Source organism: Cottoperca gobio, chromosome 1 (assembly GCF_900634415.1).
Source record: "Cottoperca gobio chromosome 1, fCotGob3.1, whole genome shotgun sequence".
Taxonomy (NCBI): Eukaryota; Metazoa; Chordata; class Actinopteri; order Perciformes; family Bovichtidae; genus Cottoperca; species Cottoperca gobio.
The window spans coordinates 10,041,033-10,063,278 of record NC_041355.1 but is presented as its reverse complement, the minus strand read 5'-3'; the positions used below and the strand labels follow the sequence as shown (position 1 = coordinate 10,063,278).

At 39.6% G+C, this 22,246-nt stretch overlaps 2 protein-coding genes across 2 annotated transcripts; both read right to left on the bottom strand.

The window, feature by feature from the left end:
• Positions 1-79: 79 nt before the first annotated feature.
• rfc1 (replication factor C (activator 1) 1) lies at positions 80-11,015 on the bottom strand. The gene is made up of 23 exons (XM_029433653.1): positions 10,891-11,015; positions 9,971-10,123; positions 9,800-9,875; positions 9,160-9,276; positions 8,273-8,580; positions 8,028-8,099; positions 7,380-7,457; positions 6,916-7,284; positions 6,642-6,761; positions 6,356-6,535; positions 5,690-5,794; positions 4,926-5,343; positions 4,404-4,519; positions 4,102-4,216; positions 3,804-3,892; positions 3,406-3,543; positions 2,969-3,064; positions 2,626-2,879; positions 2,341-2,458; positions 1,720-1,865; positions 1,407-1,620; positions 810-995; positions 80-716 (listed from the first exon to the last, which is right to left on the bottom strand). Exons 1-23 carry the CDS (start codon positions 10,891-10,893, stop codon positions 624-626), a joined length of 3,564 nt encoding a protein of 1,187 aa, XP_029289513.1. The 5' UTR covers positions 10,894-11,015; the 3' UTR covers positions 80-623.
• A 6,550-nt stretch (positions 11,016-17,565) lies between these two features.
• On the bottom strand, positions 17,566-22,192 carry rpl9 (ribosomal protein L9). Its single transcript, XM_029441488.1, has 7 exons — positions 22,042-22,192; positions 21,822-21,937; positions 21,203-21,298; positions 20,423-20,555; positions 20,146-20,226; positions 18,516-18,645; positions 17,566-17,727 (listed from the first exon to the last, which is right to left on the bottom strand). The coding sequence occupies exons 1-6, from the start codon at positions 22,085-22,087 to the stop codon at positions 18,539-18,541; spliced, it is 579 nt and encodes a 192-aa protein (XP_029297348.1). The 5' UTR covers positions 22,088-22,192; the 3' UTR covers positions 17,566-17,727; positions 18,516-18,538.
• Positions 22,193-22,246: the final 54 nt, after the last annotated feature.

Here is a 22,246-nt window from a genome sequence, read left to right as displayed (position 1 = left end):
ATTACAGACTGAACATTTGATTTCATTGCATAGATTGTCTTCAGAGTGGTTCGAGTTAAAAAAAAAAGATTCTGAGTAGTCATATAATTCAAATTTAGTGTAATCTAAATATAAAACGCTTTTCAAAAAATGTCTATTAAAGAAATCAAACAGACACTCATGAGCGACATTTCTCCATTCAATTTACAGGAACATTACTGCTAACAGTGGAGCTAAAGCATTTCTGTATTAGTCGTAGCAAAGAGTAAGCCTTATACAACAGTCACATTATTTACAGTCTCGACACAAACTGATGACGGAAGAAATGCACTAACCTCCTGATGAGACGCGCGTTACTACAGAGGCGTATAAACATGATACAGGCAGATAATATACATCATTTGTTCAATATATAGACACTCTGACGGACACATGACAGGAAGTTAAAAAAGTGGAAATACATTTCTCAGCACTCTTAGTCAAGTGTTTGGATGAGGGACAGATGAGTTTCCTGCAGAGGTTAGGACCAGTCTCACTACTTTCTGATGCTCATTAAAGGGTCGTTCAAGTGCAGAGAATGAATATTACAGTCTGTGGGGGCTGAGGGAAGCACAGCAGGACAGTGTTCCTCCTCTGCTCAGCGGTCATTTCTTGGCCTTGCCTTTGCCCTTGCCTTTACCCTTGCCCTTCCCAGAATCTTCCTTCTTTGACTCCTTGGTGGCTTTGGCCTTCTTCTGCTGCAGAGAGGAACAAGACGCAGACATGGAGAAAGATATGAAAACTGCCTTTGGCACGGAGTGTACATAAGATCACATTGTGAGTGCTCTTACTTTGATCATGGCGTCGGTTTTGAGGCCCTCGTCCTCAGACTCCTGCACTTCATTGTCCACTCCTCCCAACTCTTCCTCCCCCCCGCCGCCACCTCCTCCACCACCACGGCCCTTCTTGACTACTTGCAGAGAGTACGGCGTCAGGTGAACTTCTTTGTTGTAGGCCCGTGTGAACGCTGCCTTCACCTGCGAGGAGACAACAGAGACTTTTAGAGGATCAACCAGGTTATTTTATGTTCATTTAAGATTCACCACAAAGGGGAGTGTCATACTGAAATGTTGACACTGGAGTACGGTATTATTGCTATTATTCTGTACCCAATATTTGTATATTATTAATTGTTAAAATGACTACACATAATGTGGAAGGGTTCACTCTACCTGCTCTGCACCAAACTGCAGACAGACAGTGTATTGAGCATTGGGGGTTGAACAGTTATAAGAGTTATATAAGTGGGTAAATAAAGTACTCGGAGATGCTGAAATTGCAATCAGCCAATCACAATGGCCACAATTGTGGTATACTTCCTTATACGTCACTTTTCAACAACCGTTTCCAATGCAATCGCTAAAATCTAAACTACACCTCCTGCTGACCTTAGGGTCCAGTTTAGAGTAGGGGTCTGATTGTCCGCCCCAGACGCTGATCTCCATGATGCTGTCCACGTCCTCTTTGATGAGCTGGTAGTTGTCCAGCAGCTTCACAGCTTCAGCGGCGCCCTCCGCCCCGTGCCTCTGAAGTGGGCTGAGCAGCGCCTGCCGCAGGTAGTACAGGTAGTCCAGGTTCACCGCCTGTCTGCTGCTCATCGTCCTGCATGAGCCATACACAAATAAGACATTCAAATGCTCTAATCTGATTCCGCGTTTCACAACGTGGAACATAGTTTAAGAAACAGTGATCAAGGCTCACTTTAAACCCATGTGTGAGGCCAGCTCCTGGACGATGCGGGAATGTTTACTGGTGGAGGAGTTCTTGCCGAGCCAGCTGGGGAAGGTGGGGAACTGACTCATGTAGCCTTTCATGAGCTCGCCTGGTAACACGCTGGCATAGATGGCCTACGAGCACACACACAGACCAGCACAATGATGATGATGATGATGTGAAGGTGCCCCGACACATAGTATAGTATGTCATAATTCTTTTTAAATGAAAGGAGTCTTAGTATTGTATGTCATAAAATGTGATTCAAATGTCAGAGTATGTAATGAAAACGTCCTAAAAGTCATAGCATGTCATAAAAAGGATTCCATAAAGTCTCAATACGCGGCTACACAATGATTAAATTGTCACAAACTTCAGCATGTAACCTCTTTGGACAAATATACATGTTGAAAACAAGCTACACTATTTCATATCTGCACATTTAGACTTATTGATACTTTTTAAGGGCCATAATTGTCACGAAATTGGTTTATCAACTACATTCGGAAATGGTTGCTGTACACCTCAACAGACAAGGATTCCACCTTCGCTTCTGTTCGTGTGTGTGTGTGTGTATGTGTGTGTGTGTGTCTGTGTGTGTCTGTGTACCTGGGTGGGAAGCAGTGACCAGTTTTGGCCAGAGCGGATCCGTCTGTCCACCAGGTCTCCGTCAGAGATGGAGTCAGCCGTCTTGCTGAGCAACATCAGGTGGGACTTCATGTCACCACTGTGAGAAGAGAGACACGGAAATACAGAAATAATTAAAGGAATAGTTTCGACTTTGTGGGAGATATTAGTTGTACTGTCGAGAATTGAGAAGATTGATACTGCTCTCATGTTTGAATCATTTAATCATTAGACTGGAAACAGGTGGAAAAAGCGAGCCTCTCTCACCCGGCAGCCTTTGGCCGAACATGCAGGTAGTTCTCTTGGACAAAGAGCGGCGCTAGCGAGTAGTCGTGGAAGAAAAGGTCAGATTTGTCGATGAGGCTCATTTGGGCAGTGTCGTCATTGGAGGAAAACACTTTCCTACAAACATCAAACGGCCCCATTTTTAAGTCCTTGCGGGCGCTGGCTGCATCAGACTTGCACTTATCATACGTCATCACCTTGTCTCTGGCCGACCACATGCTGAGATTGTGGATCACCTGGAGAAAGAACAATCAGCATGGTGAGAGGGGAGGCGAGTGAGGACATAACCTCAGTGTGAATTAATGATGTCTGCCTTCTTCTTTACCTGTCGGACATCCTGATTGGAGGCTAGGATAATTTCATTAAGAGCTGGAGGTGGGATCTTGATTCCCTCCTTGAAAGCGAGGGACATCATGGCTCCCTGAAAAATGTAAAGAAAAAAAAAGAAATTAAGCAAAAATATTTACATTTAAAAGCTCACTTTAAATGATCTAATTTAAAAGTAGGTAACTGACAGCAGGTTCTGCCTACTGCTGCTGTGTGTTATCGTTAGGAATAGTATATAGCATATATGTCATATCATTTTCAATCGTCTCCATTGATGAGAAAAAGCCATAAACAAAATGCTCTTTTTACATTATTAGCTTGTTTTCAGTTACTATCCAAATGTTTAACAACCTTTGCATCAAGTTTTACAAAATGCGTGAAAGCCTCGTCATTGTCAGTGTGTGCGAGTGTGTGCGAGTGTGTGCGAGTGTGTACCTTGATCTGTTCCACTCGTGGCCTCTGGAAGCGCAGATCGAAGCAGTAGTTGGCCAGGGACCTGATCTTCATGTGGTTACGATCGTTGCACATGCAGATGATGGGAATCTTTGAATTTCTGATCAGGTTGATCATCTCCTGCAGCAGACGAAAGGTCAGAGGTCAGTATCAGAAAATGTGATGTGGCCGTCAACCTATTGTCATTTTCAATGCTAGGAGCAGTTCGCCGTAAACCATAAACTTCTGTAAATGCACTTACAACAGAAGCAACAGTCTCATCACAAGTCAAACCTCTGAACCTGCAGGTTTTCTTTTTACATCACTATTTCTATTTAAAAGTTAAGAAGTATCAACCACTTCTCTAGTCGCAGAGAAATGTGTTGGGTTTTTTTTTTTACCTGGATTCCTCCACGGTCCTCGTTGCCAGCCATGCCATCAACCTCATCCATGATCAGCACGTGTTTACTGCTCACTTTCTGAGACGTGCCTACAAACACACACCAACACAAAGTATTCAATTCAATTCTGGACGAATAGTAAGTTCCGTAAAAATAATCTTACATTTGTTCTGCATGTACTGTGACTACACACTATCAAAGTATGGATACCTATTGCTGCTTCATAATTAAAACGTTAAGGTGTTTTCTTCAGTAAACAAGCACATCAATAAACACTAATGTAGGTTCAAATGATCACCTTTGTAGAAGCTCTCGATGCTGGTGTTGTTAAGTGACTCTGCGACGACTTCCTTCAGATTGTTTTTGCTGCGAGTACAGCTGGCGTTCATCTCCACGTAGCTGATGCCCAACTCCTGCAGGCCAACACACAGTGGAGAGGTCGTGTCAAAAAGAGACTGAGATCAAAGCGAAACGTTCAAGTTCAAGACAATACGTGTCCTAACTGGGAGTTGTGGGTGCAGCGATACTTATATTACACTGACTGTTGAAAATGCAAAGAAAAGCACCCAAAAACATTCCTGTGTGTGTTTTCAGACTGACCTCACAGACCAGGGCAGCTGTGGTGGTCTTGCCCACGCCCGGAGGTCCAGAGAGCAGAGCAGCTTTGTATCCTGATCCGTCATCTTTCGCTCCTCCAAACTTACCGAACCTCGCAGCTGAGCAGCAACAAACGGCACAAAGCAAACGCTTTTTAAAACTAAAATTCACTCAAACAAAATGAGCTCTGTTAATGTCGTGAACGAAAACTGAAAACAACCTCTTTCTTCCATGACTATCATTAGCCGAGCTGCATTCTTAACTTTAAATCTGTTTGTCATCAGATAATAAGATAAAATCATATGCGAACTAAATGAAATGTTTAATCTGAGAACTAAGACTCAAACTATGAAGGATACGAATTACTAAAATGTGACAAAACTAATAAGCTTTTACGTCTAAGCGCAGGACTAAGACTAAGGCTAGATCTAAATCAGATACCAGAGTCAACACTGCCTAGTTTTTATCATTACTGTGAATTCTCCTCACGCACCTCAAAACACAAAGAGATAAACCGTCTGCTACCTGCTGGCTTGGAAGAGCCGCCGCTGTGGTGTTTGTGCCAGTTCTTCAGCCAGCGGAGCAGCTTATTGGCGCAGCTCTGATCTCCCTGTTGGCCAATCACAGTCTTCAGAGAGAGCGGGCGGTACTTGTCCACCCACAGCAGACTGGCATCCTCCCCTGTCGCTGATGGGGAGGAGGCTCCTGGGGCTGAAGAGGAAGAGGAAAGGCCCAGCTCCCTCCGGGCTGTGTGAGCTGAGCCTCTTCCAGGTGGAGTGCCGGTATATCTGGACTTGGCACTGTGGCCTCGTGCCAGGCCGGTCTTTGACGGGCTCGGGGTCTGAGGGGACCTGGAATTACCCTTGGAAGGAGAGATCTTCTGGGCTTTGGGCGTGCTCTTCAATGTCTTGCTGGGGGGAGTCCTGGTCTTTGAGGCTTTGCTCTAAAAAAAAAAAAGAAAACAGCGCAGATAAGTTACAGTACATCAAAATATAATTCATCCTTACCTGTACAACTTATATATAGTTAATAACCAACTGAAATTAAAACAACAGATATGCTCTGCAAATCAGCCAAAAGAGCATTTTATGTATCTTCCAATACGGTTTCTTCCTTATGAAAATATTAACAAGAAATTTGAAAATGACTTTTACTGCAAAGAAGGGATGTTTGTGATATCTATAAGGACTTTATAAAAAAGGTTTCGACAACTTCTGGATTCAAATTATTCCCCCGTTAATGAAATCCCTTATGAACAGCATGCTTTAATTAACAACGTGAGCGCTGACCTCAGCTTCTGCAGCGATCTCGTACTTGGACTTCTTTCCTGGTTTGGTTCTGATCAGATCCAACAGACAATCCTCATCCAGGATCTTGGTACCAAGACTCTCCGCCTGATTATAAAGACAACATATAATATTATTTGACGGACAGGTACAAGGGAAATAGTACAAAAAAAGAGGCATGAAGGGAAAGACAAAAAGTCTCAAATTAGTGAGATTGCTGCTGCTTGAATACTTATTCTTATAATATGTATAAAGTTTATGTAGACACCAAAGAATAAATGTGTGTAGTTTTACTCTGCACTCTAAGTTATAATCACAAAGATTTTCATTGAAGTAAATGTCCGGCTGCATAAAATCACATCTCGGTGATGATGGAAAAAGGAAACGATTGCCTGACTTCTTTATTAAAACAACAGTTTTAAGTTTATAGATAACTATCATGCATTCAAGGTTTAAAAACAATCCAATACTTATCCATTACATTTATAACACTGCCAGTGACTCATCATTATGGTCTGTAAATGTATTATATAATATAATGTATTAAAACCAACTGTTACTTTGAAATGACCACTTGCATGTGTGACTGTAAATCAAGTTAAATGTATCCCACTTATGTTCTTGAGTAAATGCTGGTCTGAATTTGTTAGTTTGGATCAGCAGGGTCACCTTCTCCAGCTTCGAGACGCCGCTGTCTCGGCCCTGCACCAGGTAGGTGGTCTTCTTGCTGATGTTGCCCGTCACTTTGCCTCCGTAGCGCTCGATGAGGGACTTGGCGGCATCCCTCTCCATGGACTCCATGACCCCCGTCAGCACAAACACACAGCCCTCCAAACAGTTCTCTGCACCCTGGAAAACCAACAGGCACACACACACACACACACACAACATACAGTCAGTGATTTAGAACAACACAAAGGCAGTTCGAGGGAAGAAGGTGGTCAGTGTGCGTTACCTGTGGGATCTCCTTGGAGCCCAGAGCTCGTGGTCCATCTCTGTTGAGGAAGTTCCTGAACGCTGCAGAGTTCTTCTTCTTGTCTGCGTCGTCAGGACTCGTACTTGTGCTCTGATAAGACTGAGAGAATAATACATTTGTTTTGTTATTATGATGTGTTCATATGCTTTGTGTGTCATCATGAATGGGGACAAAGAAATACATTGATTGATGATAGATAAGGTCCATTATGACATTGATAGAATGCAGTTTAACTGACAGGTAAATCATCTACCTTGCTCATCTCTGGTTTCTTTGGGGAAGTTTTAACTGCGGTGGGCGTGGTTCCTGATTTGGGAGTGAACTTCTTGTCTGAGCTCGACGAAGCGATGGGCTCCTTTTTGGGAGAGATTTTTATTTTTGTCGGCGAAATTAGCGTTTTGCTCTTTGGCCTTTGGTCCCTCTCTTCTTCCTCTTTCTTCATCATGGCCAGTTTCGAGCTGGCTTTGATGGAACCGGGGTTCTTCTTAGGAGTCGGACTTATCACATCCTCCGACATGCTGCCTCTTCGGTTGGTCTTTGACGGGCTGCCAGCAGCAGAGTCTGTACTGCTCTTTTTGGAAAATGCGGTGGAGGCTGGTTTTTCATCAGAGCCTTTACGAGCCTGAATGAGGACACATACACACAATTATATTTAACGACCACTAATATCAAAAAGGGATGTGCCTTTGTGTTGTCGTTTATTAGTTAGTTAATCACCTTCTTTGCTTGAGGCTCCTCGTCCAGCATGGCTAGAGTTCTGGCAAACTCCTCGTCATCGTGGACCTGCTTCTCCATCTGAGGGAAGTCAGACCAAGAAAGCAAAAAGTATGAGAATGAACAGAACAGCACAACCTGGGCACAAGTATTCAACCAAAACATTATATCATTATTTAGAATTTCAGTAATTCTCCAAAAACATTTCCAGGCTTGGGAGGCAAACTTTTAAAGTCCTTAAGTTTTGCAGGTTTTCTCTGACCTTTCTATACGCCGACAGTCAGGCACACTAAGAAAGACATTACTAACCCTTTTTTTCATTATCAATTAATTTTCTTAATAGTTTTGTCTATAAAATGTATTAAAAATCATTTCTCAAGGACCAAATATTACAAAATCAAACTTCTTGTTTTATGCAGCTAAGAGTCTACAACCCAAATATATTCCGTTTACAATCACATATGAAATAAATAATCTGATGATCCGCCATTTTTACGTGAAAAATGACTGAAAAAGTTTAACTGAGTTTATTTGACTGGATCAAAATAGATCAGGATTAATTTTCTGTCAATCAACAAACTCAGCAATTGACTAGTTTCAGCTGTCATTACTAGTGCTATGAACGAGCAACTGTTATGTTGATCAGCCTACCTCCATGTCCTCGTCCATCTGCAGCTGTTTGGCAATTTGCTCATCACTCAGATCATCTGCGTCCTGAGTTGGCTGAGGAAAAGGTTTAAATATACAAAGTCAGTTTGTTGCAAAAGGATTTGATACTGTAATTTAAGGCTGAAAACTAGGATTAGTAAAGTGTTCAGTGGGGGATATTTAGAAAACCATGAATTCTGACAGTTTGGAAGAAAAAGCAGTACATGAAATTATTCATCAATACTCACGGCCTTTCGTTTGGTGCTGGCTACGAGCTTCTTATCTGAACGCTGAACAGCTGCACTGCCGAAGTAGTCGAATACTGAGGTGGGGGTATGTTTGGGCGGAGGAGGCAGGGCTGACTTAGGGGTGACTGGCAAAACAGGAGTCTTTACTGCAGTTTTGCCCTGTCTGGAGGAGGGCCTGACAGGAGACTTCAGCCCCTCTATGGCTCCTGGACGAGCGCTGCCTGCATCTGATTTTGTCGGTTTGGCTGTGCCATTCTGCTTGGGGTTGGAGACCTTCTTCAAGGACTGAAAGTTGTCGCTGTCGGAGTCTACAACCAAAAAAAGAGAAATCCTTTTAAAAACACATTGCCCTGTCCAATCACCACGGCCCCTGGTAGACCACCACACCAAGAACAGACTATTCCGACACTGGTGTGCAATTATCACTGCCATGTGCAATATTCACTTTTTATCAACCACTGTGTACTTATATTACTTTTACTCTATTTTATTCTATTTAATTATTGTGTACTCGTTACTTTACTTTCTTGTTCTTTTGCTGTAAAAAGGTAAATTTCCCCGTTGTGGGACTAAAAAAGGATTTCTGATTCTAATTCTTAATTAACAAATCATCATTCCTAATCTTCAAGCTGGACCCATCTTCTCAGTAATGTGTTGGAGTCTCCCCAATTCTCTAACGACATAAAGGGTTATTTTCATTTTCACTTTCATAAGTTGACAAAGGATTCATTTGAGAGCCATTGCAAAGACGGGAAAATCCTGAGTACAGATGTATTTGAAAACAAATCTTTTCCTCTATCGTCCTCAAGAGAAAGGTGACAAATAATCACAACATGGGACTGGAGCATTAATATGTGCAATATGATGATACAATATAGACCCTTTACCTGTTTCAGAGACATATTGCACAGGATCTTTTTTGGGAGGTGTCTCTGTTTTGCTTGTCTTCTGTTTCTCTTTGGGGGAGTTCTTTGACTTCCTCACTGGTTTCTCATCCTCGGAGTCTGGACAGACAAAAACACAAGATGTGCCATAAGAAAAAGACGCGGGGAGAATAAAGAGCAATGTGTCAAACTGACGATCACAGCTGATCAAAAGGTCCCTAGTTTCTAAGACATACATTCTTGGAAATCTTGTTTTTTAAAAAAGATATTTCCAGAATCAAAAACTTTTCAAAACAATAATTAAGTGAATTGCACAATAAAGATTTTGAACCAAGTTATTTGTGTTCATTTCAATTATTTAATATTTTCATACAATGACAAATGTTCCTTATCGCAACTTGGGGAAACTATTTTTTATAATAACAAGATGTAGTAGTTTTGTGTACAAATGGACAGAAGATAATTCTGGAAACCTCTGAAAGCTCAGATTTGTGCAGCAACTCAAATAATAAAATGACAATTCAACCTGATAAATCGGCCTAGAAATAGCTTCTAAACAACAACGACCATTATTAAAAATAAAAAATAAACCTGTACCTTGGTGCATCATGGGAATTATGTCGTAGCACAAAATAATACATACCTGATTCTATGACTGAATTCTTCTTTCGTTTTTTCTCACCATCCTTGCGTTTCTCCTCTGGTTTGGAGTTTTTCACCTGAATCAGACAAACCACAATAAAACGTGATTAATAAGAAGATGAAACAAATTAATCACTACAAGGAGGGCTGGAGATGAACATCATTTCCTTGCCTTGGCGGTCTGTTTCTCTTTCACTTCCTCGTCTGAAGAGAGAGGATGCTTCTTCTTCTTCTTCTTCTTCTCCTCTGTTTTGACGTTTCCATTTGGAGACGGTTTCTGCACCGCAGGCTTGGCTGAAGTTGGTGGAAAGAACCGCCTGATGTCCTGTGTGCACACAGACAAGACATGTAGAGCTGCACCGACTAGAAAAATTATCTGCAACTATTTTGATAATCGATTAATCATTAAAATAATTTGTCATAAGAAAATGGCAGAAAATGATGCCTCTCAAATTTGAGTACTTTTTTCTGTTTTTATATCCTATATCTGTTTTTATATCCTATTATATCCTGATTATCTTTGGGTTATGGACTGACCAAACAAGACACTTAAAGACATCACATTTTTCACTATTTTCTGACATTTCATAGACAAAAACATTAATCTAGAAAATAATCGGCAGATTAATCGAAAAATAAAGTAATCTTTAGTTGCAGCCCTATTTCTTATGCTAACCGGATTACACAAGTGTTGACTGAGTACACAGATTATAGCGCTGCACTGATATCCGACTATAAATAACTTTACTGGATGCAAATTGATGCTTTAGTTACAGTTTGAAGATTTCACTTTCTGATATTGATTTTACAGGAAAATGTGCATCATTTAAAACTATGTTAACAAAACAGCAGTTACGTGCCAATTGTTACACGACAACCAAAGATGATCGTAATGTGTTCCTCGCTGAAGTTTTACTAGCTTTCTTTAATTAATTAATGACAAGTTGTTCATCTTTAGCTGCAGCTAACACTGCACACTTGACTTGAGGTTCAACAACACAATCGGAATATTGTTTGGCTTTATGTAAGCACTTTGTTTATGTCGACAGCTTGCAAAGAGAGCAAATCAATTGTTTTAAATGTGTAACGTACCATTATGAACAGGCTTTCTCGCAGTTTAGGGTCACAAAAGTAACGAAATCCTTCAACTGATGGCGCGAAGTTGGATTCTGTCCAGTGGAGATGACGCACAACCGGAAGTTGGTGTACGTCACGTGCGTAACTGAGCGGGTGTTTTTTTTGTTTTGTTTTTTTAAATACAAAACAGATTTTAAAATTGTGAAATTGTGGTTTTCAATATCAAATGTGAATTTTGTAAAAATTAAGAAGAAACAACTCAGCATCTATTTTATAAATGTCACTACAAATTAGGAAAGAATTTAGGAGTATTTAGACACTCAAACAGTCACTTGAGCTGGAAGCTAAGGATGTAATATACACTATATACACTACTATGAAAATAAAAACCTTCAGCAGACTGTCAATTTAACAATTTTACTGGGGAATTTTCACATAGATAAAGTCAAGTTCTCGAGGTCTCGCACAACGTTTGAACCTTAGAAAGGACTGAATTTAGAAAGCACTTTTGGGTCAATGCAAATTATAAACAATAAGGAATGTGTATATATTATATATATATATTACATTTTATTTGGAGGCGCCTTTCAAAACACCCAAGGACACCGTACAAAATACAAGAGATAAAAACAGCCGGACATTGGAAGGGAGAGCAAACAAACAATACCAGAGATATGGTTGAGACACAGGAAGAAAGCAATAAAGAGAAAAGGGGGGAGGGGAGGAGGATACAGGATGACTGATACTACAGAGAGTAGGCCAGTTTGAACAGGTGAGTTTTGAGTTGGGACTTGAATGTTGCAACAGTTTTGGACTGTCGGATGTGTGGAGGGACGGAGTTCCAGAGCTTGGGAGCAGTGCAGCTGAAGGCCCTGGCACCCATGGTGATGAGGCGTGATGTGGGGATTGTCAGCAGACCAGCTGAGGATGAGCGGAGGGAGCGGGAGGGGGTATACTCCTGAAGGAGGTCACTTAGGTAGGTGGGGGTGAGTTTGTGAAGGGCTGAGTAGGTGAGCAGGATGTTTTTGTAGTTGATCCGGGATTGAACAGGGAGCCAGTGAAGTTTCAGGAGAATGGGGGTGATGTGTTCAGAGGATTTGATGCGGGTCGTGATCGATGATTTGAAGTCGGTTAAGCAGTTTGGTTGGAAGGCCAGAGTGAACAGCATTACAGTAGTCGATCCATGATGTCACAAAAGCATGGACCAAGACTTCTGTACTGGATTGGGACAGGGACGAGCGGAGTCTGGAGATGTTGTGCAGGTGGAAAAAAGCAGTGCAGGTGATGTTCTTTATGTGGGGTACAAAGGAGATGGTGCTGTCCAGAGTGACACCAAGGCTCTTGACTTGACTGGAGAACGGTACGGAGAAGCCATCGATGATGAAGTATGGGGCAGTGGAAGTTTTTGTTTTGGATAAAGTGCTTTTGGAGCCGATGAGAAGGGCCTCAGTTTTGTCGCGATTGAGTTTCAAGGAGTTCCTGGTCATCCAGCTCTGAACGTCTTGTAGGCAGGTGGTGAGGGATGTGGGCGGGAGGGCAGTGGTGGGTTTTGTAGAAATGTAGACCTGAGTGTCATCGGCATAACAGTGAAAGTGAACATTGTGGTGGCGGAGGATTGTGCCAAGGGGAAGGAGGTAGATAATGAACAATAGTGGACCCAGTACTGACCCCTGGGGGACACCCCGTGAAACAGCAGAACACCTGGACCTGTCGTTGCTCAGTTGCACATATTGTTGTCTGTTGTAGAGATAAGATGAAAACCAGGAAGGTGTTACACCAGAGATCCCAATGTCAGCCAGGCGCTGGATGAGTGTCTGGTGGGAGATGGTGTCAAAGGCAGCGGTATCTGATTATTAAGATTGAGGTTACTTTTGAAAAAGGTTGTGCAATACATAACATTTTATTTATTTTACTTTCAAGGACACACAGTTATTCCTTTCAAAATGCAAATGTATGTAAATACTGGATGGACAAATGCTCAATACTTTATTCTATAGAAGAATACAACAGTCTTATTTAAAAAAGGACTCACTGGATAAATATTTAATAAAAAGTTTGCGTAAGAGGATTTGTAATGTGTTTGAAGTTCATATTTGGAGAAGAAGAAGAAGTTTTATACCTCCACAGCTAGTGCATGTGAAATGACCTCTGACACATTCCCATTTGAATAACTATCTGTTTATCTAGATGTGACACTATGTATGTATGTATGTATGTATGTATATATATATATATATATATATATATATATATATATATATATATATATACAGAGAGAGAGAAAGAGAGAGAAAAGCGAGAGAAACAGACACTATTCAAATGGACAATGTGTCAGAGGTCATTTCACATGCACTTGCTCTGAAATTACAAGTGTTTGTTGATGTAATACAGATTCTGGCCACAGGACACTGAGATGCACCGCTGTCCCATGTTCTAAATAGGACTAAAAGATAATTTCATAATAGTAATGTAATTATAACTTGCTAACAAACCATATACTGTATGTACCTTATGTTTAAAGTGCATGGAGAAATTAAAACATGCCCGAAAGAAAACATGAATGCTTTTAGTCTGTTAGAGCATTCAGCCTCTTGTGGCTGAAGTAAGTATTACAACAACAGCAAACACTTAAAAAAGCTACATCTATAAAATCAATAAACTTCTGACAAACTCACAGACCAGTTTGTTTCAGTGCTTCAGCCTTTTAATTGTACAATATGGAACTATCCGCTCACCAGAATGACATAATAATCTTTAATAATAACCTCTTCTTCAGCTTCTGTTTACGTCACTTGTCATTTCTACCAAGTGTTTGTTTGTTGGTAGTGCATGCCTCTGTGTCAGTTCAGGGATCATTGACGGGTTTTGGCACAGATGGATGGGAGGGGTTGGTGACACAATGAGTTGTCCCAGCAGAGTAATCCATCTGTAAACATAAAAAAACAGTCAGTGATACACAAACCAAAACCTGAAACTGAAACTCACATCACAAAAACAGATTAGACACAGACTTGTTCAGTATAACAATGTCACATGCAGTTATAGGCAGAACCTGTTGGCTGTCATCAGTATGGTTTTTGGGGCAGACGTTCAAAGTCGCATAGATAATTTACTATTAATATGAACTCAATAAGTTAAACTGTGAAAAGTGAATTGAAGACTATAGTGGACTTGATTGTAATATTAATATTATTATTATTATTATTATATAATATATAATAATAATAATAATAATAATAATAATAATAATAATAATAATAATAATAATAATTCAGCCCTTCATGACATGGTATAAAAACTGAAGGATACATTTTTCAACACGCATGCCTTTTGGTCATTTATCCTCACACTCTTAAGCTATATATTGCTTATAATTTACCTTTAGGAAAGAAATGTAAACAGCATTGTTTTTGGTGAACTGCTGGTTTTCCTGGACACCAGTACTTTAAATTGAAATCTGTACCGTCACCCCAGAGCCAAATATTTTCCTACAGAAAAGAATAGAATAATGAATTACAGGTAGGATCAAAATTTAGATATGGAAAATAATCAACCTATCAAGAAAAACAACAGAACCATGTCATGTGCCAATCTAGACATTCAAATCCATGTAGGTTCAGCCTTTAACCTTTGGACCAGACCTTCTTAGCCCCCGCATCATTGATTGTTACAATGATGGAATGATGATCTCTCACATAACTCGTTATTAAAGGGTCTGCACTTGTAAATGTTAAAACTTTCTTAATAAATGGATTTTAGTCTGGACGTCCTGCAGAACTAAAGACAAAGCATGTGACATGCTGGAGGAGGATTTTCCACAACCTGGAAATCCAAAAGATGTTCTTCGTAATAGCTTACAAATGTCTTATAAAGCATTATTATTTTATTTATTATAGTATTAATTTATTATAGAAATTAAAACGATTTTCTCAACATTAAAATAAAGTAAAATGAGAATGAATACACTTTTTGATGAACCAACCTAATAATTAATTCAGTAATTAATTTAGTTTTCCCACATAACTAAAACACGTGGTAACTAGCATTAGCTGAGCACAGTAGCAGTAACTGCAATCTGCTTTTGACTCAACTTTGAATTCATGTGATTTTGCAGTACTAAGTAAGACTTTACGCACACTTTTCAGATAAATGAACCCCAGGGACATGCTCAAGCCCGGGTTAAAGGTGCCCGAACAACAGCAAGTCAAACATAGGTGATTTATTGTCATTCGACATGTGACCCACTCTTCTCTGTTTGTCCTCAGAAAACACATCTGCAAACCTCGATGGGACTAGTGGGGCCTCAGATTCCAATGTCACCATTACAGGAGCAGACACAAAGTGTCCCCCTCAATGGATATTATTGGATGGTCGCTGTTTCTTTTATGTAACACAACCCATGACTTGGGCTATGGCTGAGGTACAAAGAATAATATGGATATATAGATTCAGATTGATTTTAAGATGTTCTGGTGGTATTAACTTGTGTGCTTGTTTAATTTACATTTTCTTCTGACTCTGTACTTTTCTACTGTAGATAAACTGTCAAAGCCTGAGTGGAAACCTTGCGTCCATCCACAGCAAAGCTGAGCAAGATCACATTCTGCTAAATGCTAAAGGCTCAGCTTGCCAAGATCTAACGTTTCATTACAAAGGTTTTGGTGGTGCTGACAGATTTAATTTTATTGTATGCTATTTTATTATACATAAATTCTTTATTTTCTGTCTTCTAGGCAGCAAATTGGTTTTTGGATTAATGGTGCAGCTAAGGATTTTGAATTCTGGTGTCGAAATCGTCCTAATAAGGAAATAGAAGATTGCTGTTTGGAGATCAATTCTGCAGGTAAATTACAACACATTGTTTTGCTTAAGAGCATACTATTAAATGATAGAAGGCAGTGGTGTTGATTTTGTAAATGTTGTAAGTCAATAGCATTGTTGTCAGTTAAAGTTAAATTATCACAGCATCGTGATGAAGGATGCTGTGATAATTACTACCAGTGGTGGAAGAAGTATTCAGATAATTTACTTATGTAAGTAGTATTACCACAGTCTAGAAATATGGACATCAAAATGTACATGTAAAAGTACTCATTATGCAGAATGGCCCATTTCATAATAATAGTAAATAGTAAAAAGAACAATATTTCCCTCTGAATTGTAGTGGAGTAGAAGTATTAAGTGGCAGAAAATAGAAATACTCAAGTAAAGTACAAGTACCTCAACATTGTACTTAAGTACATTACTTGAGTAAATGTATTGAGTTGCATTCCACCACTGGACAATGCACTTTGTTCATTCTTAGGATTCATCTTGAGATCAATCCTTTCTGAATGTTACATCTGAATCACTTGTGTTCATCAGTTCATAGCTTTTGTCTCTTATCAGTGTCTTTGTCTGCAGTGATGTGAGTGTTACCCCCTGAGACAGTTCCAGGTTTTGGTTGGTGCAGCACTGACTGACTTCTTTGTTTCTGGTTTTTACAGCAGGACAATGCTGGGAAGACATACCTTGTAGTACTTTGCTTCCATCATACTGTGCAAAGGCAGCCGTCTGATCCCTGAGCTGAGACAGAGGCATGCACTACCATTGATCACACAAACACTTTGTTTTGTGTGTGATTGAGTGTATGTTGGCATACTCTTCTGTCTTTGTGTCAACAGCCTCATGTACACGCTGAAGGATCAATATCATATATCATCTTTCAATCTTTGCTATTGCTGTAATTTTCGAAAGGATGAAACGACAAGTGATGTAATCAGGAGCTTGGAGGTTTTGATAAGAGGAAATTGAATTGTAATGAAAATGAAGCGTTCAGCGCAGTCTTACTCTGGCCTTTTATGCTTTATGTCAAATAAAAAAGGCTAAAGTATTGAAACAAACTGTGTTCTGTGAGTCTGTCAGAAGTCTACTGTTCAGCTGAACAGTACTTATAGCTTGAAATGTTTCAGGACAGAATTACCAATAACAGTTTTTCTCAAAACTGTACTTAAGTAAAAATACAGAAGTATTAGCATAAAATATACTTAAAGTACCAAAAGTACTCATTATGCAGAATAGCCCATTTCAGAAAAACATATATTATAGGATTATAATTATTAATGCATTAATGTGTACGTAAGTGTAATGCTAGTAAAGGTGGCGCTAATTATTTTATATACTGCTGGGTAGCTTAACCAATAATATTATATGATTACGCAGAGACAAAAACAATTGGATCACAATTAACCAATCAGTAAAAGTAAAACCAAATTGAAATTGGTCATTCATTATTATTTTAATTCAAAAGTTTTTCTGTCCTAAGATCCATGGGGAGGGTGTTCCTCAGTTTAGAAAGCAGCCGCACCAGCTCTTGAAGGACACTTTAAAAAGGGAGTGAAGATCGGAGAGTTCTTGCTGGAACATAAAATCAAAAGACAGTCGCTAATATTTGAAGGTGCTAAAGTATGTAAGGCTTTGTAAATAAAAATAAATTCAAATAATTGGGAAAATTATATATTTTAGTATCAGTCAAAATCCTGGCGGTTACCTTCAGAAGGGTTCTTTCGTTACGACTGAACAAAATGCAACAAGCAGGATTAAACCATTCTTAAAAATATATTCCACAAGTGTCATTTTAACTAAACAGAGCCATTGTGACCTGCGCCTAAGCAAATCAACTAAAAGTGACAAAAAGAACCAGAGGAAAGATGAACTGGAAAAGTTGGTAGTTTTATTGGTCATAACAGGACATGGTGAACAATTAGTCAGCATTTTGCTCAACCACGGTGGTCTTCTCGCTCACATAGATGCCATCCAGGAACTTCCTGATGTCCTTGTCTCTGACTGTGGTGGCCTGTTGGATCAAGGCCGCTGAAAACAAAACAAATAAATGAGTGAAGCAAGAGACCAGATGACATGAAACATACAAGTGGTTTAATGAAGACCTTATATATATATATATATATATATATATATATATATATATATATATATATATATATATATATATATATATTACCACAACATGCTAAATTCCCGAAGCCTGCATGACATGAGCCCTTAAACATCGATGTGACTACGATTTAAGATGCATGCTGTGGTTCGTGTTAAATGAAGACAAACTGAAGCAACAAACATGTGGCCGGGCAATATTATAGACTTTGTGACCCAAATTAAATAAATAAATACATCTCAACAATATGGATTGTTTACCTGCATGTACCTTGATGTCATTTGTAAAATATTGACAACATTTATTTGAACACACCCACCATGTTGGGATATGTTACTCAATTACATTTATTTGGCAAAGGCCCAGAAGTGCTTATTAACTGATGAGAACGAGATGTACAAATGTGGAAGTGTATCCCACGAAAAGAGCAATTTACAGATGATCTTTGGCTCTGGGAAATTATAATTAGCGTTTTCTTCTGACATGTTATAGACACGATTAACCTTAATAATCAGATTATTTGATGAACAGTACCTAAACAAAATGTTTGCATTGCAAAGAAACAAAACATGCAGAAAGCTCTGTGGAAGAGCAATTAAGAAAAAAGACAACCACGTCTTTGCATCACCACCAAGACAGACAGAGGAAGGAACGTGCAAAGAAAACAGATAGGCCCCAAGGGAGGCTTTCGACGGGATTGTCTAACCTCAACGAGCGCAGATGTAAATTTTACTTGGGCGGCGCCAATACTGTTCCCTTCTCAGACACGTAAATGCCATCCAAGAACTTTCTGATATCCTTATTTTTGACTGTGGTGGCCTGTTGGATCAGAGCAGCTGGAACAAACAGAAGTTGGCATGATGAGCAACACATCACACATGGGATCACAATGACAGGAAGTTGGAGGGAAGAGACAGGAAGTACCAAGGTCACGACAATTATGGCTTTGTATTTCACATTTGTTATGAACAAATGATGTTTGAATTTCAGCTTTAATTGAATGGCGTTAAGCAATGTTAAAATATACAATGGGTGCAAAGGTGCAGTGATACGTGTTGTTCAATATGTTGCAATGTAGAGAATAAAAAGGAGCTAGACATCCTTCATGACATGGATGACTGAAGTCAGTGGGTTGGGCATGAGATATAATATAAATATATCTTTGAGCCAATTGTTTTACATTTATCTTTTCTTTTTCCAAGTACAATAATGGTTAGTTTCAGAGCTCACAACTATGTACATATGAATCCTTGATTTCGCTTTACTATAAAGCGCAACAAGCCAAAATAGTTTGAGAACCACTGTCTTCAATTAACTTTGCTGAAATTAACAGAATTTTACAATGAACATTTCACATCACAGCATTTACCAGTGATACATCTATATGTGCACCTCAAATGATAATGAGGAAGAGTAAGAGTAAAAATAAAATTACTCTATTTGATGAAAAAAGGTGTGAACAAACTCAAGTTCAGGTGAATATTCTATTAGTTCTGTAAAACGGACGAGGGGGATATACAGCAATAAAGGATCAATATCACGACGATAAAACTAGCAGCACAGACATGTCTACAGGTTTTGGGGAGAGGTACCAGCCAATCATGTCACCAACTGATTCCTGATCCGTGTTCAAAAGTATTATTACACCAAGCGTCAAGGCAGCATCACTGTTTGCGTGTGTAGGTGTGAGCGAAGCTCCGCCCTTCGTGAGACTGAGCGAATGGGAAAAGCTAAAAAATAAAATGTGCCGTTAAAATAGAAGTACCGGTCCGGGTAAGTCGACGTCTGGGTCCGGACTCGGCTGTTAGTGACCCCTGCGGTAAATCAATAAATAATTTGTAACATTTTAGTAGTTTTAAAACCTAAGAATACCGCTTACTGTACAACATGTAACCCCTTAGCAGGGGTGATGTTGTGAATAGTCCTGCTCTAATGGCACCTACACACTGACTTTCAAAGTTGTCATTGCTGTACTGATCACATTACCACGTCTGTCTGATAATGGAGAATCTTGAAGTAAAAGTGAACTGTGATGGGGTCACACAATTTTCACACTACAGGATTTAGATTTGCAGACGGATATATAGATATTTAACCAGCTAGACATCTCTCAAGCAACTGCAACACATTAGTGCATCTCAGATTGAGTCTTTGAACATTCACACACAGCGATCGTTGTTTACGAGAGAGAAGCGTAAATGTGGGGTTTTGTCAGCGATTTCAAAAAAAGTATGCAAATGAAAGATCGTAGCTAAAATCGTGTTGTGTAAACTTGACACAATGGAGAAAGATGGCTGCCAGGTAGAACAGCTGTAGAGAGAAAGGCAGATGGTTACCGGAGTTTGACACCAGCTCAATGTCGTTTCCCTCCAGAATCAGCTCGTCCTTCTGCGCAGTTGAGACTGCACAATTCACACCTAAAGGAGAGAGAAACCTTTTTACTATTCACAATGGGATAAAACATTAAACATTTTTAAAGACTGTCGCACATTATAAATCTAATACAGTAAGTGGTAAAACAGCCAGCACTTCTTTTGACCCGAGGAAAAGAAAGGGCATCACAATGCAATGAAACCCCCCCCCCCCCTTCCTTTCTATAACTTGCAGACTTACCACCCCTCATTCGGACACGGCGGATGTACTTCTCTCCCAGGAAGTTCCTGATCTCCACCAGAGTTCCAGTCTCCTGAATGACGACGTTGATGGGGAAATGGGCGTACACTGAACGCATTTTGTACCGGAAACCCTGCAGTCAGAAGCGAGAGAAATTGAGCCGAAACGCAAAGGCAAACAAAATAAATTGTTCTACCAACAATAGCCGGCCAGACAGACTCCATGACTACAAAACATACTAATCCCACCATAACGGGCACCGTTAAAGCAGTTTGGCAACAGTACAATTAGCCTTTGTCAATACATTTGACAGCATCAGACAAATTGAACTGTAGTCTTCCCAACAGTGCCGTTATTACCACTTCTGATACAATATCTTGATCGGGGATATTTCAGTTACATTACCATTTTTTTCTTGGACATATAAGATTGTCCAGGAATAGATAAAGAACCCTTTATGTTAGGAATTTTACCTTAAAGTCGTTACATTATTGTACTTTTTATTTAACATGAAAAACCTTTTTGCACATATTTGCTTTTGTCCAGTTTTAGTTTTTAGATCCGAAATGCAAACGTACATCTACCTTTGGAGTTTACTAAAGTCAGATCTCTTTGTGCAAAGAACTAAGGGCTGGCGTGCACAACTAACTGAGTGCTTTGTGCATCCACGGGACAAGGCATATTAATCTCAATCTCAGGATTTTATGAATCAATGTCAGATTATTCGAACGAAGATCAATTACAAATCGAAAAACATTTTATTAATCCAGCCCTACTCACCAAAGTGACTCCCTTAATCATGTTCTGGACGTGGCTGCAGATGGTGCGGACTGTGGCCAACTCCTTCCTGTTTCCCCACCATTTATCCACACGAAGCTGAGGGAGACAGCACAGAGACTTGCATTAATTTCATTGTTGGGAAACAAATGCAATTTTAAAAAGACATAACAGACATTTCTGGGATATTGCTATGGCCATATTTTAACAAGTTACTGCTAGGTGGTGATGGAATCTGCTAAATGACCTGTAATAATGCCAATTTTAAGATAGTCGCTGGAAAAATAAACAGTCCAATGCAAAAATATCAGAAATACAGTAGGTTATTTGCAGCCCTAAACTGTACATCTAATAACTCCTGGACTTTCAACTGCATTGAGCTGCTCTTTTAAATTATTTAAGTACATCGAGAAATTGTCCAACTTCTTTGTGATGGTAAGAGTAACAATTTTCTCATTTTAATTTAGTATTTGCATCAGTTTGATTATGTTATATTCAACTTTAATGGGTTATCAGGGTTAATGATTGCCCAGTGGTATTTTTAGCTCACCTACACGTTGCCATTAAAGCACACACGCTATAACTACTGTATGTTTCAGAATAGGGCCAGGTACCCCCTTACCTTCTTCTGTTTCTTGCCCAGCAGACTGAGCTCCAGGTTGATGTGGTTGAACTCCCTGACTAGTTTGCCACGGGGCCCCTTGACAGTCACTGTCCGCCCCTTCAACCTCACCTCGACTGGAAAAAAAAAACCGCATATGGGGTTAGAAACCACACTGTAATAGGTAAAATACCATGTAACTCAGGATTATCCTGATAGTGTGCAGAAACCTGTTCCTTACCATCGTCTGGGATGTCGACAGTCTGACTGCTGAGAATGGTCTTCATTCTGTAAAAAGAAAAGACAATGTGAGTTTAGGCTGTGAAATTTGTTTGCATAATTTATTATATGAAACAGCTTTACTTTCCAAAACTATACTTTGGACGTTAACAGGGTGCAACGTATCCAATTCTGACCCGGCATGTTATGATCACACAATTACAGGA

What these genes read in the sequence shown, in the direction of transcription:
- rfc1 (XM_029433653.1), bottom strand. An exon ending in CAGCTGCCCTGGTCTGTGAG is followed by an intron (nt 4,217 to 4,403) that starts GTCAGTCTGAAA and finishes GTTGGCCTGCAG; the next exon opens with GAGTTGGGCATCAGCTACGT. An exon ending in CACGAGTGGAACAGATCAAG is followed by an intron (nt 3,065 to 3,405) that starts GTACACACTCGC and finishes TACATTTTTCAG; the next exon opens with GGAGCCATGATGTCCCTCGC.
- rpl9 (XM_029441488.1), bottom strand. Translation starts at nt 22,087, where the DNA reads ATGAAGACCATTCTCAGCAGTCAGACTGTCGACATCCCAGACGATG. An exon ending in TGTCGACATCCCAGACGATG is followed by an intron (nt 21,938 to 22,041) that starts GTAAGGAACAGG and finishes TTTTTTTTCCAG; the next exon opens with TCGAGGTGAGGTTGAAGGGG. An exon ending in TGATTAAGGGAGTCACTTTG is followed by an intron (nt 20,556 to 21,202) that starts GTGAGTAGGGCT and finishes TTCTGACTGCAG; the next exon opens with GGTTTCCGGTACAAAATGCG.